An 18896-nucleotide genomic window follows, 5' to 3' on the forward strand; every position below is an offset into this window, starting at 1 on the left:
ATGTTGGTTTCATTATATGTACACAGTGGTGCGGTATATTCGGATATTTGAATTCTTAAAGAATAAGTTAAAATATATATCTTTCATTCTATTTCATTTAATAAAAACCTAATTTGAAATTAGAGAAAGAGCAATTAACAAACCTCAGAGAATATTCATAAAATAAGTAGATAAAACATTTTGCGAAATATTTTGGACGATGAGTTAATAAATGGAATTTTCAGATTAGAGAATCCGGAATTTCATAAAATATTAAACTAAATCAAATACTTTTTTATTCTATTTTTTTATATTATAAAATTGGAATAGCTGAAGAAAATTATAAAATGCATTTTTTTCCTCATTTAAATACTGCTAGTTTTGAAAAGTTAAATAATATGAATACAGTTTTATTTATTTATTCATTAATTTTTTACAGACGTTTAAATTTCTGAAATTTCATTTTAGAAATAAAAATCTATTAATTATAATTTATAACATAGTTTATGATTTTTCTTTTCCTAGGCAAACTTTTTTTGACAGCGGACTTTGTCCTTTTTGTAATAAATCGGAAGCAAATTTCATTATCTCCGTTTAGAGTGATGATGTGTTAGAAAAGATTAGAGCAACTTTTATCTCTCATCAATGTGTGAAAAGACTTTGATTTATGCTTTTACTTCCTGTTGCTTCTTCTTTTTTCTTTTCATAGAACCGCCTGCTATTCCTATTGTTTATCACTAAGATAGCTATTACATTTCTATTATAGGGACTGGTTGCTTTACCTAATCGGGCTGGCGAACCATGCAGTTCAGTACAGCAACTTATTACCTAATTTGTCTATTTTTGAAATAATATTATGTTTCGAATGCTTTATAACTATAAATTAACAATAATTAATATAAATTAATATTTTAATAATACTAATAATTAATATAAAATAATATTTTATAATTCAACTGAATAGAATATATCTGTTAACAAGTAACAGCTCCTATATCGATTTTCTAAATTTAAATTTTATAAAAAGAGAAGAAATGTAACTTACATTTTTGGCAACCACAATAATAAATATTTCTGGTTTATTTCACATATCTTATGATATGCATATCTGGTATGATAATCGTACATTCATACAATATCTGAAGAAATAAATAAATCTTTATTATTCTAGTAGTAGTCTAGATTCAGATTTAATTTTAAAGTTTCAAAGTAAAAAAAGGAAAAATATTAAACAATAAATAAGAAATGTAATCAAGTAAATCACGAAGAAAATTATTTTTAACTACCACAAGTAATTTTGGATAACATTTATAATGATAAAAAAAAAAAAAAAAACGTTGTATTCAAAAAAACGAGTTAATTTTTATTTTTTGCATTTACTTTGTAAAAATATTCATCAAAACTGTTTCATTTTTTAATTCCTCAGTATTTTTAACTATGCATATAAACAAAACAGAGAAAAACTTTTATTCAGAGCAAAGTATTTAAAAATTTAATTTTCACTGTAATTCATTTTATAACTTCTAGCTATTAGAAAATCGTCTCAAATATTTATCATTTGGTTTCCTGTTCTTAAGCTTTCATAAATGTTTAGGATAGACTGTCTAGAAATTAATGCACTTCGTAAAAACAGCCTTAGTCTTTTAAGACGACCTCTAAACTGTATCCTTTCTACTTTTTTTAAGGCTATTATAAAAGCAAACAATCACAGAATGGGTTCACGTAAGATCACGCCATATTCACCACGGAAGAAATACACAAGAAAAACCTCATCTTCAATGACACAGTCCTCATTTTGTGCCGAACCCTTTAGCATAATCTGTTATTAAATGTTAAAAGTAGGGTGGGAAAAGGTCTTTAAGATTCGTAGAAAATGTATTCCGCAACCAGGAGTGACTGACCAACACGTGGTACAGATTAGTAGTTAAAAGTTTCAAGACACACGAGAAGGCAAAATGAACCTTCTAATGATGAATCATTGCCTTCTTTTTTTTTTTTTTTACCTCCTGACGAGTAGTTTAAATAGAGCCGACATCATTTAGGAGATTATCCGAGGATGAATACAACAAACTCAGCATAAACGGTGATAGGAAATAGAAAACTGGCCATTGTCCTCATAATCACGACCTGTCCAGGGGATGATGATGATGTGATCACGACGTCATGAAATAACTCCACCCACACGCAGGAAATTCTGTATTCATCTGCGTTTCGCTACTTTAATTCCATTAAAAATGAGTGACATTTAAAAGATAGGTAACGCTGGTGCTGATATTGTTGCGCAAATATTGAATTTACCTTTCATGATTGCATGCACTAGGAACGCATTAAGGTAACCGGAGGTGCTTGGGTATTGATGTTGTAGACCTTAGTATTAATTTCATGAATTGCATAGTAAAAGGTTATCATTAAACACATTCAATGGAAAAGTTAATTCTACATCTATCAACAGTTCTTCAAGGTGGGCCACATTTTCGCATCCTTCAGTCATATGAAAAGAATGTGTTTATTGTTATGAATAATCTTTTCACACTCATATTTTCACTTTAGAATCGTTTACATTTTGGTCGATGTAAATGGAAATTGGGCATCAGTTTGTTTTTAATTGCAGTAGAAGAAATTGTCTTTCAATAAAATCATGAGAGGTTAAAAATCACATTTTCAAAACATTCGTAAGGTAAACAACATATTTCCATCTTCATTCAAATGCTTAAGAATAATACGAAATATTTCTCTTATTATTATTATTCATTTACAAGCAAGATAATAATTTCTTTATATTACTCAATCGTCGAAATCATTTTTAGCAATAACAAGCTATTTATATTTCAAAACAATCTGCCAAATGCAGAAAAGAACTTTCGAAGGTCGTTAGAGGTTATTAAAATAGTTTTATCTTTAATGCATCAAGAAAATGCTTGACTGCACTAATGTATGCAAGTTAAAAATAAACCTGGGATTACCATAAAAAGATTAATCAACGAAATAATGATTGATATCATTATTACATTGCATTTGTTCATGGAATAACTCTTTTAAAATAATATTTTATACATTAACAATGTTATTTCAGGCCTATGCAGCATATTATAAAGCTGCTTTTTATCGACAAATTTTCAATATCGGTACCAAGGCGCTCTAGACGGATCATAATATCTTAAGGGAAATTTAGTTCAAGACTATTTTGCTGAATTAAATTTGTACAGAAACCTTGGTATTACTTACAAAAGTTTATAAATAAAATAATAAGCTCTGTAATAAATAAAAATACGCTAAAATAAAATGCACCTAAACACAATAAAAGCTACTTAGATAAAAACTAAAATTGTTATCTTTCACTTCCATTTAAAATAAAGCTAGAAAAGCATGCAGTCTAGATGACTGCATGCTTTTGATGAATTGACCTATTTTGGAATAATATGTTTGTGTTAGGGGTATTCACATTTTAAGAAGAATTAATTTCAAAACGAATGTTATAATATCAGCTATATAGAATTAATTTTAAAAAGTTCTTTTGATTAAACTTACATTTTTATTCCCTGATAAATCATTTTACATTTAAAACATCATTTAATTTTTCTGAATTTTAAAGTAAAGATATTCAAAGCATATAATTCTTATTTCAACAATTTCGATTTTTTTTATTCTATAATATTTTTTCTCTCAGATTAAATGCTTTTAAAATTTTAAAATTAAAATGAAATGTATGCCATTTCAATGAGAATGTCATAAAAGTTAGGAATTCCACTTATAATAAAAAATAACCTCAATTACCTATTTAAAGCAGCATACTTTTGCGATGGATTTTTTTTTAAAATAACATGTTTAACTATAATTACGTAGAGTAGAAAAAACGAAACAGAACTACAAATTAAATAGAAAAGAACATACTTTAAATGAAAATAATTCATGCCTCATTAGGTTTAAAAGAAATAAATTCTACATTTCATTATATGTTAACACGAATTACTTCATCAAAAACAAATTCGATTCACATACCATATGCATTTTTATAGTAATTCTATGTTACAGAAGTCAGGAAAAACAAAATACGCCTTTTATAGGATGATAAGATTAAAAATAAATGGAGTCTAAGAATGTAAATATATTTTTTTTTAATGGCGATATGATAATTTCCTTTGGGAAATTTACGGATATTCGAAATCTTAAACAGTTTCTAGTAGCTTGACTCTTTACTTTACTTATGTATCATTATACCTGCAAATTTTCAATGACGAGTCTTGTTTACTGAACCATTTAAAAGCATTAGGGATTACCGTGAAAGCAATTCAATATACTGCAATAATCATGCGTGACATATTTAAGAGTTTTTTTTTTGTGGGATTTTTTTTCCCATACCATGGTTTCTGAGAAAGATACTCATGAAATAGGGAATCCAAGTAAATTAATCATTATGCCAAAAGATCAGAACGATGCAGAATTCATCTGCTTATTATTCTCCAAAAGGGAAAAGGAATTACATGGAGGCATTGTTATGATTAAATCTTTTTTTTTCTTCTTTTTTTTTTCATTATTTTTAGAAGGCCGCAGAAGTGGAAACTGCAATTATTTAAAGTTAATTTTCAAAGTTTAAGTATCTTTATTTATTTAAGGTTGCTATTTCTGTATAGTGATGTAATATTGAAGGGAAAGTAGGTTAAAAACGGTTTCATTGAAAGGGCTAAAGATTATATGAAAAATCTTCAGCATTATAAAATATCTAAACGATAGAATATTTAATACAAATTTCTGACCGATTTATTTTGATATTATTTTGCGGATATGTGTGGTCGTAAAAGTTGGAAAGGAATGGAAATTTATTTGATAAGCATTCCAAAGACCAAGTTTAAACATAAAATAATAATAAGAAGAAAGTGGAGGAAATTGGATTTCATCAAATTCGGTAATATCTAAAACGAAAAGGATGATTTTATTGTTTAAATAACAATGCATAAATTATAGTGAATTCAAAGGATACTTTTCACTTTTGTGTAATATATTTTTTTTCCCAAAATTTTAAATTGTTTGAAATTATTTTAAAGACAAGGATTTGCTAATAAGACAAAAATATTAAAATTATAAAAAATTAACTAAACTATGTTGTTTTTTTAGAAGCATTATAAATCAATGCTTTATCGATTCGTATTAATTTCTTAACAGCAATTTTTCATATTTTATAGATTAAAGTACCTGGGAGTCCAGGCTTCGTTTGGCAGTTTTTCTTTTTTTTCTTTTCTTGTAAAATTGTAAATAAAACCTTATCTTTTGGTTCGTTTAAAGTTATAAGCAAAATCTAATTGAATTGCAAACGCGAGATCGAACATGAGAAAAATGCATGGGAGTCCGAAGCCCTAACCACTACTCTATCTGCGATACGCTCGTACATGGGACTATACATACAGGCCATGTATAGCCACATTCAATATTGTTATAAATTAAGTTTTTTTTTAATTGAGTCTTTTCAGGAAAGACGTTTATGTAGATAAACTTAAAAAGCAAAAACTTACTGAAATATAAAATTTGATTCAAATCGTTAGAGCCGTTTCCGAGATACGCGAAATAAATTTATATATATACAAAAATTACTCGTTTAAAGATATAAAATTAAGGAATGATATAAAATGCTTATATATATAGATAATAATTATTTAGTAATAAGATATTGAGGATAAAAACAGAACAAGAAAAAGAGAATAAAATAAAGAATATATTTCGATGTATTAAAAAGCTATCTAACATTTCTCGTATTTTTTTAAGGCTTTTCCTAGTTTGTTACTACATCAAGTAACATAAATCCAGATAAGTTACAGATAAGTAACAAATGCGCTCTTGGATTGCATCACTCACTTCGAAAAATTCTTTCTCAAAAACCTCACAGCTACTGATCCGACAAATTGCACATTCAGCCACAAAGAAACTTATCAATCACTCTCTTTACAAGACATCCATTGCTTCCCACAAAGAATCTCATTAATCCCATAATTTCTCCCACATTCCACACTTTATCGTTCCATGATCTCTACCATTCAGTAGAGAAAAGTTGTCTCTTATCGTGTTCCATCTGCTGTAAAAACTCTCTTTTCATTTCGCTACCTTTTTCTGAAGTTGCAGCGGGTCACAAGGATGCCTTAGGACTTTTCTAGCATGATTTGATAGCATTTTTTTCCGCCGTGTGGCAAAGTTGTTCTTCGTTAAATCAAGAACCGTTGTGACACCAATCCTATGGTTTGGTTTTAGCAAACGGATGCATTTTGTCATTTTTTTGCGAAGCTTTCAAGGAGTATGCCACTTAAAGGTCATACGATACGTATAAGGGCTACTGAACTAATTATTTGCTATTTTAGGGACTCTTCATTGGTCGGTAGAATGAAGCGTAGCTTGTTTTAAACAGAATTTGAGAAACATTTTGTGATGGAATTTAGTTTATTATATCTTAAATTATTTAAACTTATCTAAACTAAATTATTTAACAAATTATTAAACTGAGAAAAAATTTAAATTTTATAGTTTTTACTCATTTTTTAATCCCGAATTAAATTTTCGATATTTATTTATTGGATGAGATTATTACTCGATAAGAAATTAATTAGTTAACTGTTTCGGCCTCTTCAAAAAATGCGTATCTAAACTGTTATAAGCATATATATATATATAATATGGATACAATAAATAAATAATTATAAATATAATAATTATCATTGAATAATCTCAACGCAAAATGTTGTACTTTTTCATGACGAGTGTACTCGCCAAAAACATTTAACTTGTTAAAAACTCCGGATCTTATTTTTTTATTCTATTTCATTGTATAATTGGTAGCATTTTTTTAAAAAATGAAATTGGAACGAATCCCAGATTGAGCTAAATGAGAGACTGTATTGACTGTTGAGAAAGATGTTAAAAATTCATTATTTTAATATTTTCAAACTTAAATTAGTCATTTAAGCGAAATAAATCATAAATAATTTTAAATCGTAGCAATGAACCTGAAAATAAATTGATGAATTTATCTCCCAGGTTTCAATTAAACTTGCTTATTAATTGCTTTTTGGTAAGCGCTTAATATTAAGCACTGAATGAAAATTAGCATTCATAATCACTGAACGACCTACTTTTCGCTTAAGAAAAGGAAAATATTTCAAGGATGGCAATAAGTGATAATTTAAATATAACAAAGAGAATATGAATAATGTTATTTGTTCATGCCAGTCATCTTGTGATATACAATTCAAAAATCCAACATTATATATTTACGGCCTGAATTTTTCAAACTTTCCAGTGATTATTTAACCTAAAGCCAAAATGGCTATAATTTGTTAAGATTAGTTATGTTAGTTAAATTTGTTTCATTTATCTAAAACAATAAAGTAAAAGAAAACTAAAAATTCTTTTTGCATTGCTCATAAATACATAAAAAAAAATAAAATTAAAAAAAAACGAAATAAAATATATAAAATAATAGTCACTGAAAACTTTCAGTTTACATTAAAAGACATTTCTTTTTGTATATTTAGTCCAAAATTTCTGTTATTAATATTATTAATAATAAACATTTCGGACTAAATATATCTTAAAAAATGGCTTTGAAAGAAACATTTATCGATACTCTTATAGATTCATTTCGAAATTTTAAACATTTTCCGTAGTGGGAACAACAGACCTTATTTATCTGTATCCTGTTTAATACACTGAACTGAATAAATCTTCGTTAAAAACTTCACTGAGAAAACACAAAATGGGCAGATTAAAGAGAACAAAGGAAGAAATTTTTTCCCTCCTATTTATCATTCCAAAAAGGGAGTTTTGAATGAATTTATCTACTCTCTTAATATAATTACACTTTCTTCCCCAATCAGAGCAAATAATAATGAGTACCTTCACTGAAGATTCATTAAAATGGCGTTACAGCAGGAGGGTTGCAGTATATAAATTTTAAACATGCTGGAGTACAAGACTGAATTTATGTTGAACATCGTGAATCATAACCAAAGAACAACCCTTTCCGCTTATGGCCATTATAAAGTGCCCATTACCGAAGCCTCATAATCGTTTCTGCGCTTTAAAACGGCTAAAAGGGGAATGTCATCTCTCCTGGCAAAGGCAGGACCAGTCGAAAATGCTCGCAATGGGATGAAATTGGGAGATAAGTAGATATGGCTCTCTGCTGTTTGAGTTTTCACCATCAAAATCTTTAATTAGGATAATTATGAGATCACCGCTTCCATTCTTAATGGGATGAGTGAAGTGGTCTTAAGGACATTATTTTTCGACTCGCGAGGAAAGGGGCGTGTGCTATGGCAGCATCAGGCAGAGAAATGGACCAGTAAAGGCGTGTTTTATGAACTGAAATTCCTTTATGTCAAACGCCTCTTTTTATTCTCTCGTATATAAAGTATACAAAAAGAAAGTATTGGAATCGTCAAAAAAGGAACTCGAGATATGGATGAATCTTCTCTTTTGAATTTCTTTGAGTCTAGAAAATACATTTTTAGAATTATGTCCGTCTATATATATACACGATAACTAGAAAAGATTTTGAGCTAGACAAATAAAATTAGATATGCATACTAAATTTGTAGATTTTCATCAAATTTCGAATGAAATTCATTCTGCATTAATGTCTCTATCAGAATAGAAATAAACACGATAGCTACAAGACTTAAAATATTAGAATGAAATCCGTTCAGAGAAGTTTGTCTGTCTGGCTGTATGAGACAAATGAACGAAGAACTTGATTGATAAATTTTTTTACACAAGTTTATCGTCTGAAATATAGAACCGTATCAAGTTTTGAGTTAAATCCGTCCAGAGATCGGCCGTCTGTCTGTCTGCACTTTTGCAGGCATATAAACATAATAACTCAAAAATGCAGTGACTTAAATATGTGAAACTGGTATGTGATGTGATTACATTTCTAATTTTAAGTCAAATTTTGATTCTAGTTGATCAACCAAACACATATAGGATTTTCGGGTACTTGTATATTAATCGTATGCCAAAGATTAATTTAAAAGAAATAAATCATCAAATATTACTCGATAGATTCAGTAAAAATGCTATATTCAAGCCAAAGATTTGTATTTCATAACTACAATTCGCTAATGCCAAGCAAGGCATTCCAAGTCTTATCCAAGGTCCGTCATTTTATACAAAAGGAGTAGGGATAACAAATATATTTGAGAGAATGTGAGAAAGTTTTGCGGAGACCACTTACTCCGGCTTATTTCATTTCCCTTTTGGTATTGGATTACATTCACAAATTAAAAAGTCACAAATAATAAAGTTTAACACCTTTTATGTAAGTTAAGTAGAAATATCTTTTATGTTGTACACAAGCAAAATGTGTTGCAAATGACATCAAGATAAATGCCCAGGTTTTATTTATGCTAATATGCTCTATTAGCTTTGAACAAACTGCTAGCAAAGAATATTTAAAACAATTCCCATTTTTAAAGAATCTTGAATTCATCTGTGTTGGTTATATTTTTGTAATATAATTTATATTTCCTTTGATAGATCATATAATAATTACTTTCATTTCTCTTTAGTCTATTTCTGAAACATTCCACGCTTACCTTTGTATGGCAAATCAAATCTTTAGGAATTCGCAGTTTGAATATACGTTTTCCGTAAAAAAATCAAATATTTCTTTATAAAAAAGAAATATTTGATTGAATTAAAATAAATTTCAATTACAGTATTAGAAACAAAAATTTCGGTTTATATTTTATGCCAAATCCCCAGGATCTCCTACTTTATAAGTATATGTTGCGTCAAAAGATAAATTGTCCATGAAAAAGCTTATTTAAGTACATTTTTTATAAAAATCAAGATAAATATAAATTAAGTAACATATTGCTATAAGAAGGTTTATTTCATATCTGGTATTTTGTAGTTGTTAATTGCATTAGAACAGAATCTTTAAAATTTTAATACTTGTAATGTGTTAAAAATGGAAAAAAAAAAAAAAATTGCAACTGTATTTTCGTATAAAAATTTTGTTGTAAAACCATAATTGGAAAATAAATAATAAAACCATGCAGTAAATTCAATAGTGAATAAAAATATATTTAATATAAAATTGCTACTCAGGAATTTTAAATCAGTGCTTTAAATCTTTGCATAAGCTTGAAGTAAGAGTTCATACGAAATTCTAAAAATAAAACAGAATGATATATGAATATATATTTTTCTCGCTACTTAATAGTATTTTATCCTTGCAAAGCACTTAAACAAAATTTAATCATTTGCATTCGTTTATTGTCCTAATATACACAATTAAGTCAATAGATTTTTCTTTATTAATCATTTCGGCAAAATTCAATTATTTAATAGTAATTACAATTCTATACTGAATGACAAGTTTACAGTAAAATTTCAATCATCACTCTCTGAAATTCTTCAAGGCTAAGGATCAGTTGAAAATTTTGGGAGGAGTAGTAACTTGTTGACAGCAAATGCCACCACCAGAATTTTCAATGGAGTGAATTTGAGTGGCTTCATATCACGTGATAAAAGAAACTGTGTGTATTATCGCATCTGTGATCGTGTTTCTGCTCATTGTTTTATGTCCAGTTCTGAGTTTAAATCTTTTTTCCTTCTATAAGATTAAAAAAAAAAAAAAATGGATCGTTTAGTGTAATTGGGGAGATGTATGTATTTCGTGACCTTGAATAAACTCAGTAGTAGCAATCGAAATCAATTAAGATCATCTACATTTTAAATATATAAGTGATTTATTCATTTTATTTGGAAGTTAATTGTAAGAAAATTAATTTTAAAACAAAATAATCAGATTAAATTAAAGAAGAATGTTGGAAACAGCGGATTTAATATTTTATTTTTACATAATAAATATAATTCGTATGTTTTAAACCAGGAAAGAAAAATATATTGAGCCAGCGATTACCAGCAGAGATCAGTAATAATAAATACGTAATCAAATTAAATATATAAGAAATTTATTAATATTAGAATTCCATATATTAAAAAATTATTAGTATTATAATTCCATATATTAAAAATTTATTACTATTATAATTCCATATATTAAAAATTTATTACTATTATAATTCCATATATTAGAAATTTATTAGTATTCAGCAGAGTAATGGTACAACCATCGCTTAGCAAGCAGTATTCACAGAGTCGTGGCAAATCCATTGCAACTCGCGGAAAGTTAAATTCATTAATCCTTCCTTTTATTATTGATTAACTTCATTAATCAATGGAATATGTATATATATGTATGTATATAATAATGGAATATAGTAGAGAAAAAAATTAATTTTTTTAAAGATTAATCCTTTTTGTCTTCTGCATATATATAAGTTTGGATAATAAGTATAATAATAAATCAATGCAAATTTTTTAACGAACGGCAAAAATTCAAACAGCACTGGTATACATAATGGGATTCTGGTAAACAATAGCATTAAAGGTAATACCTTTTATGAACAAGATCATATTAGGGATGCTTTGATGTAATGTACTTTAATAATGGCTATTTGAAGAATAATTTTGCTTTTCAATATCATACATCATCATTTCAATGCAATTTTAAAATTACATTATTCACTTAATTTCTTATCACGTTGTTATTTGTATATAATATGATATCACACAGCATTAACCATGTTATTGTTTTGTATATCATTCCTCTTCCAATCAATTAATCGATTTTTCTCCATTCCTTTTACAGCTTCTGATGGCCGGACAGTCCGGGACGCCGTTGTCCGCCGGTTCGGCACCCAGCGGAGGCGGAACCGGATCCGGTTCCGGCCAGCCCTGCTGCGAATCGGGTCGTCCGGTGCTCACAGACCCTCTTACCGGACAGACAGTCTGCTCTTGCCAATACGACGCCCAACTCCTCGGCTATCAGCGCCTTGCTGCATCGGGCCTGCCCCTCAACGTGTACGGCACGGCGGCTGCAGCCGCCGCCGCAGCGGCAGCCTACGGCACCGAACAAGGCTTCCTGCCGCTCTCCGCTGAGCAATCGGCTTTCTACTCGCCCACGGTACGTGAAACACATCACCAGAAAACTCTTCGCTTTTTAAGATACGCTTTCTTTCGTGTAAACGAGGGCTGGGAGGAAGGTGGTGAAGGAGAAGGTCCGGCCCGTTGTGAACGTCTGTGAAGGGGATGGTCTTCTCGCTAGGAAAAATCGATATTGAAAAGTACCACAGTGTTCTAAACGATTACATTCTTTTTGGTCACAGTCCAGCAGAACTTGGGGACCGCCTATTCGTGTTTTTACAGACACCGGCCTTCCTCCGAGCAAGATTTATTTTGATTTCGTTATAAGTAAAGCATTTGATGATGTCAGGTTAAAGATAGGGATGGAAGAATGCAAGCGTGCTTTTCTTCTTTTTTTTCTTTTGGAAGTTTTGAGGGATTTGGTTTATGTGGAGTAATCTTAAAAATACGAATTAATGTTAGTTATGTTTGTTGATTATTAATTAGAATTATATTGAAAATAATTTTAATAGTGAGTGGATATGATATGGATTTAATTCTAGGAAATATTTTTCATGAAAACGAAATAGATTCATCTCCTAATATACTATATACATATTTAATGAATATTTGTAACATGAGTAATTTTATGATTATATGAATCAAGAGTATATGAATATAATATTTTATATATCAAGAGTATAGTATTTTATGTTTACATAAGACAAATGAGATGAAAATAACACGAATTTCTAAAACTTGAATTATAATATTTATCTCCTCCTTAAATCAGAGAGTATGATTAAGAGGCAATTTTATTGTTCGAATTTCGATGGATTGTGTGTTCAAATTTTAACCCCATTGAAAATCTGCCGCAGAGGCTCGAAAAGAATTACCTTAAAACAGTTGTAGACTAAATTTGATGTTGTTCACACATTAATTTGGTGTGAAAGTTTGAAGTGAGGGATTCCGATTAAGATATCGCTTTCACATCTAACGAAGGTTTAAAGGGTAGATGCCAATGCTAAAATGATTCTCTCGCAAATTTTAGAGGATTATTAATTTAACAAAATCTTGATAAGTTTAATCTTCATATGCAAGAGTTGCATTTTGGAAAAAAAAAGCAATACATAAATGGAGATACAGTATCTGAAAATTAGGATTATTGAAATCTATATATAAAGGAAAGGCAATATGCATTTTCATATTTCATTTTTATTCATTTCTAAATAAAACGAATACTCTTCCTAAAACATGTCACATTGATCAACTATAAGTTATGCTATGCGATTATTAAAATGATCACATCGCATTTTGGAGTTTACATTAGTTGTAAATCTATTTGGCAAATTTACGAATTTTCAGGGAAAAAGAAACAAATCTAATGGTACTGTTAACATTTTACGAAATCTGAAAAATGAGAGAGATAAGAATCTTTATGAGATGTAGATGAGATGATAAAGCCTCTTTCTCAATTATTATCATCTTTTTTACCTACATTAGGAAATTCCGAATGATTTTTCCCCAAAGCAAATAGTTATTACATGCTAAACGAAGCATGAAAATTTTCTTTCTTAGGTTTATCAGTTCCCAGCGACACACAGTATTCATTTTTTAGAGATAAAAAGCACTTTGTATCGGACGCAAGTATGTAAATATAACATTTACGTAAATATTTTTCTCATTATTCAATGGAAAATGAATAGAAAAGAAGAATGAATGATGTGAAAATATGATTTCACTTTTAGATATTGTATAATATTCTACATCAGAGCTGCTTGAATTTTTTCACTGAAAAAAAAAATTGATGCGACAGTAAAAGGGGAAAAAATTGCAAATTAATTATTGAAATATGAAAGAAAATGCTATTTAAAATAATTTTTGGTTGATATCTATTTTAAATATCATTTTGAAACAGTTATCAATCAATAACGTAGTTTTAGCAAAATGGCTTTTTTAACATACGCATAACACTATTTTTTACAAATAGTGTTATGCGAAAATTATTTCTTGAATCACTTTTATTGAAGCACATTAAGAAAAAAGAAATTCTATGTAATATTATTATTACTATTATTATTATTATTATTTTGAATTACTGTCCAGAAATTGGAATAAATATCGACCAACTTTTTACATCTTTTTAACAATAAGCAGAAGAAACAGTTAAAAATATGACATTATATCTAATATAGAATGGCTTTAATCGTATTTTGAACGATTTGTTAAAAGTGCCCGTCTGAATAGAATTACCGTGAAAATGCCTTTGCTCTTATTTACGTTATATTATATAATAGATTTAAAGTCCCAAATGCCTTAATAATTGCATATCAAATGTCTTTTGTAAGGATAAGAATCTTGAGATTCAAATTAAAAGTTTTAAATGGTTTAATAACTGCATATCAAATGTTTTTCGTAAGGATAAGAAGCTTGAGATTCAATATATTCTATTTAATAAAATTTATGTATTCAGTAAAACTTTAAAATTTTTTTTTTTTTTATCAAAAGCATATATGTAAATCTTTTGATAAGATTGCTGTAAGCTTCGCATATTTTTTCACGCTACTAATTCGTAAAGTAATTATTCCTCCAAATCTAAATAACTATTTATGATATAGGTTTAATTTTTGTTTTTAAAAATTAGCCACTGAAATTTTGTTTCAAAATTAGCTATAATAATAAATGACAAAGACTACATTTTTATCCATAATTTCTAAATAACCGATTATAATTACTATAATAACCGATAACTGTAATGAAAAATATTTTTAAAAAATTTTAATTTCAGTTAAAAAAATACTTTTAAAATTTGCAACAAACCGTCAACCATGAGAAACTTAGAATTATTTTTGTAACTTACAAAAGACCGCTTACAAAAGACCGCTTAAGACTTTTAGTGCTACTTCAGTTATTCATAATATCATGAAAATTGTATTGCGATGTTTGTAATAAATGTCGAAGAAAGATGATTTGTTGATTAGATTTCTAGCCTAAATATTATAAATACTAATAGGAATCAAAATCATTCATAGATATTTAAGTAACATTTATACATTATGTATTCTTAAAATAGGATAGTTGGAAAATCGCAACTTTTTTTGAAATAAACATGAGTCAGAAAAGATCCACCAAAGCAGCTTTAGTCTAATAAAAGTTCTCAAAATATTCGATTATTATAAACTATAAAAAAAATTCTGAAAGTATTCAATTACTGTAAACTACAAAAATTTCTCAATGTATTCGATTACTATAAACAACAAATTTTTCAAATTTAAAGGGTTATTTTACAAGCTTCTGAGAACATTTGTTTAATCTTTTAACACCAATGTTCACAATAGTATAAGCAATAAACTTTCGAATAAAACGGTGATTCATCCCCCCTCCCCCCCAAAAAAAGAAACCCACGATTTTTATTTGCTACAAAGTAATTAATATACATCTGTCTTCATTGAATTTAAAAGCCAGATTATTGAAAGTCTATTAAAAAAAGAGAACAGCGAAAACGCGCAGCTCTCAAGTAGCATTGTTCAACATTTAAAGACCTAACAAATGCAAAGAGCTTATTGATAAAGTACTCAGATATGATTTAACAAAAGAGCATTTTATTATCACTTTATTTTTTGAACGCATGAAAAGTCATAATGTGTTTAGAGCTTTAGGCAATAAAACTATTGTATTTTGTTCATTTGCCCGAAATAAGTAAGTGTATAATGTGCAATTGTATGAATATGGTGGACGTTATAGTAATACAGTGATATAAGTAAACGCTATTGGAAAAGTGGTTGCTGAAATATGGTGTTTATAATCTATTTCATCTTTAGCTATTGTTACACTTAATTTATTTTAGAATAATATGAACTTATTCAATAAATTTCGAGAAAAAGTGCGTTTTATTAATTCTGCAAATATAACGGATACCAGAGGAAATAAAAAATTACTGCCGTAAGAAATTTAAGCATACTATTCGAAGAATTTTTCTTTTTTAACATAGACTCTTCGTTCCGTAATCATCATAAATTGAAAATGCAAGCAAAAGTTTCAGTATTTATCTTTTAAAAATTGTACTACATTTTAAAGAATTGCATTCAGTTTATAAATTGCCTCAAATAAAGTCTATCAAGCTGTGCAGTATATTACTATTGTTTCTAAAAATGAGTGAAAATTCTTTAAAATTCGATGTTAAAATTTCGTGATTTGCCATACTTGCACCCATATTCCTTAATAAATGCTAATTGTTTTTCCAGAAATGGCTAATTTAGTAAGTGTAGATGAATGAAATATGTATTTTTTAACAATCATTTAAACTACATGATGCCTTATTAATTAATCAATAATTAATTTGCTAGCCATTTTTCGATATTATCTATTTACGTAACTTGATATTCAACATTTAATATTTAAAGAAACATGGAAGTGTTTTTTTTTCTTTCATTCTGTTGATTCGAATGAATTTATCATCCACTAGTGAGAAAGATTCTTTCAAAATTTTTATAATTAATCTCATTTCATGCATTATAAGTAACGAAATTAAATAATCTGCTATTAGCTTATTAGCCAATCAGTACATGCTACACAAACATTAAACAATTACATCAGCTTACTAAACACTATTCGGTGATATTAATTGAAACATGAAAAACATATCTTTACTACTTCTCTCCTTCCATGAATTTGCCATCCAGGCATAGGGGAAAAAAAAATAATCAGAAAATGACAGTTGTACACTGGAAATATGTCCACTTGCTCAACTTTGAACTCTGTCACGTCCAGGAAGCTTTTCATGATGCCGGAAGTTGTCGGGGGATGGACTACCGAAGTGTCCAGAGGATGGCCAGGGGTGATAGGTTAAAGGAACTGCCGAAAGGTTCTTTTTTTCCCTCTCCTTATGGGCAGATCTCATTCACCACTCTGGCGTTCCTTTTGGTGGACTGAGGATTTAAAGGACCTTTTCCTGTCACATAGTGAAGTATAGGAAATCCTCCCTACACCCTTGGCAAGATCTCATATCTTCCTAGAAAAGACCCTTTCACGTGTAGAGAGCGAGAAAAAGAATATCTCCGTGAGTGATCGGAATGCCAAATCATTGGAAAAGGAAGATTAAGGAAACGGAAAACATTTAGGTTAACATCATGTTTTCCCCAAAAACCAAATCAAAATTTATGAAGGATTTCTAACTTTGAAGCTTATGGATTGCTTCTTAGAGAGAGAGAAAAAGGAGATTTAGAAGTTCTTATTGCAATGGTTAGAATTTTTCAATTGAAATATCATCTTACAAAATTTCTTTTAGATATTAATTTTTATAAGAAGTTAATTATTCTTTGTAGTAGATAATTATTAATATCCGATTCATAAGATAATAAAATAATAAATTTTAATAATATTTTAGAGAATAAATTTATAAACAATCGTGAAGATTTTAGCTATAGATGGACTAAATAAACAATGTCCTTATATTTCTGAACATTATAGTATTTTAGTATGCGTATTTGTGCAATATATATATGCAATGAAATAGGAAAGATTAAACAAATCTATGCACCTGTATAATGACAAATATTAACTTTTAAAGAAGGAATTTTTACCATTTGTAGAGTGATAGCTTGAAAAACTATTTTTGCTAACATTGGCGAATTTTTGTCAAATAGTACATCGCTTTTCAAAGATAAAAGTAGCCAAATTAGAATATAGAAGCGGTTATGAAGAAGCTGAAGCATAGGATAGTTAGGAAGTCTTTCCCTCATTACAAAAGATTCCAATACTCTAGACACAGCATCGGAGCAGCATGGCCAAATATGGCTCTTGCGCAAAAAAAATTCCGAACCTGCTATAACATCAGCACAGGGTCTATGATTCCAACTTTGAGAGTATCAATATCTTCGCTGTTGTTGCAAACTTCTTGTTCTTTATGTAATTCCAAATTTCATATTGAACAGTAATGGCTGATTTGTAAGTATGGAACCAAAGAACGCTACGAACTTTTTTCTGATTTAATGCCATTTTTATTACAATCGAATATAAAATCTCTACTTTTGCATTAGTTGCGATAACAGTTTGATTATAAAAAATTTAAGAACGCGACTGTTTCATAGTAAACATTTTACAATATTGCACTCAATAACTCTTTCGTATAAATGTTTTGAAATTAGGTAAGGACAGAATAATGAAAGTAGGTTCTAATGCATTGAATTCTCGTTAATATTTATGATAATAATGCACTATTAATTTACTATGAATTTTTCTCCATGATGAGCAAAACAAAAAATGAAAATTCATCAAGGAATTTCAAACAACGTATGCATAGAAAATACTATTTTATGTAAAACATTGTTTAAAAACTACTTTTATATGACTCCTAATAAATTGAAATCTTAAGAGAAATCTGTGAGAAAAAATAAGTTGCTTATTTAACGTCAATACTAAAATAACAGATACCCCAACAACCCCAAATCACAACAACTTCAATTCAAAAATAACTGACACTTTTTGAAATAATCTAAGTCTTAATATAATTGCAATAATGTGTATTATTTCACGTATATACTTGGTATAAAAGTAAAAGTAATGATTTAAGAAGAAACGGAGAGGAAAAAGAGAGAAAAAAATATCCATTTTCTAAGGATCTTTCTTCATTGCTGCAATCGGGTATTGAGCTTAAATAATAAAATAAAGAGATCACAGTGGATTAAGGCATAAAAGGTAATTACATTTTAAGATATCTGAATTGTATTTAAAACTGCAATTATTTTCATAAATTCTTTTATTATTTTCTTGACTATTTGTACACATTGAATGAAAAACTTATATCAACTTTTAGCCCTCCCTCAAAATATTATTTAAACCTTAAAATACTAAAGTGAAATCAATTTCACTAAATTTGAGAATTTTGAAATTTTTTTGATTAAAAACTGCATACTAAAAATATTTTCTTGGAATTACCCTATATGTTACTTTTTATAATTTCA

General features: G+C 28.4%; 1 protein-coding gene across 4 annotated transcripts in view; it reads left to right on the forward strand.

Annotated features, from left to right (window-relative positions):
• LOC129962007 (iroquois-class homeodomain protein irx-3-like) overlaps nucleotides 1–18896 on the forward strand; it is a 199841-nt gene that overhangs the window by 107673 nt on the left and 73272 nt on the right. For all 4 annotated transcript variants that reach the window (XM_056075671.1, XM_056075672.1, XM_056075669.1 and 1 more), the window contains exon 2: nucleotides 11681–11995. In XM_056075671.1, coding sequence (XP_055931646.1) covers nucleotides 11681–11995 — 315 coding nt within the window. The remainder of the gene's footprint in view (nucleotides 1–11680; nucleotides 11996–18896) is intronic.

The sequence above is a fragment of the Argiope bruennichi genome, chromosome 2, assembly GCF_947563725.1.
Source record: "Argiope bruennichi chromosome 2, qqArgBrue1.1, whole genome shotgun sequence".
In the NCBI taxonomy this organism is placed as follows: domain Eukaryota; kingdom Metazoa; phylum Arthropoda; class Arachnida; order Araneae; family Araneidae; genus Argiope; species Argiope bruennichi.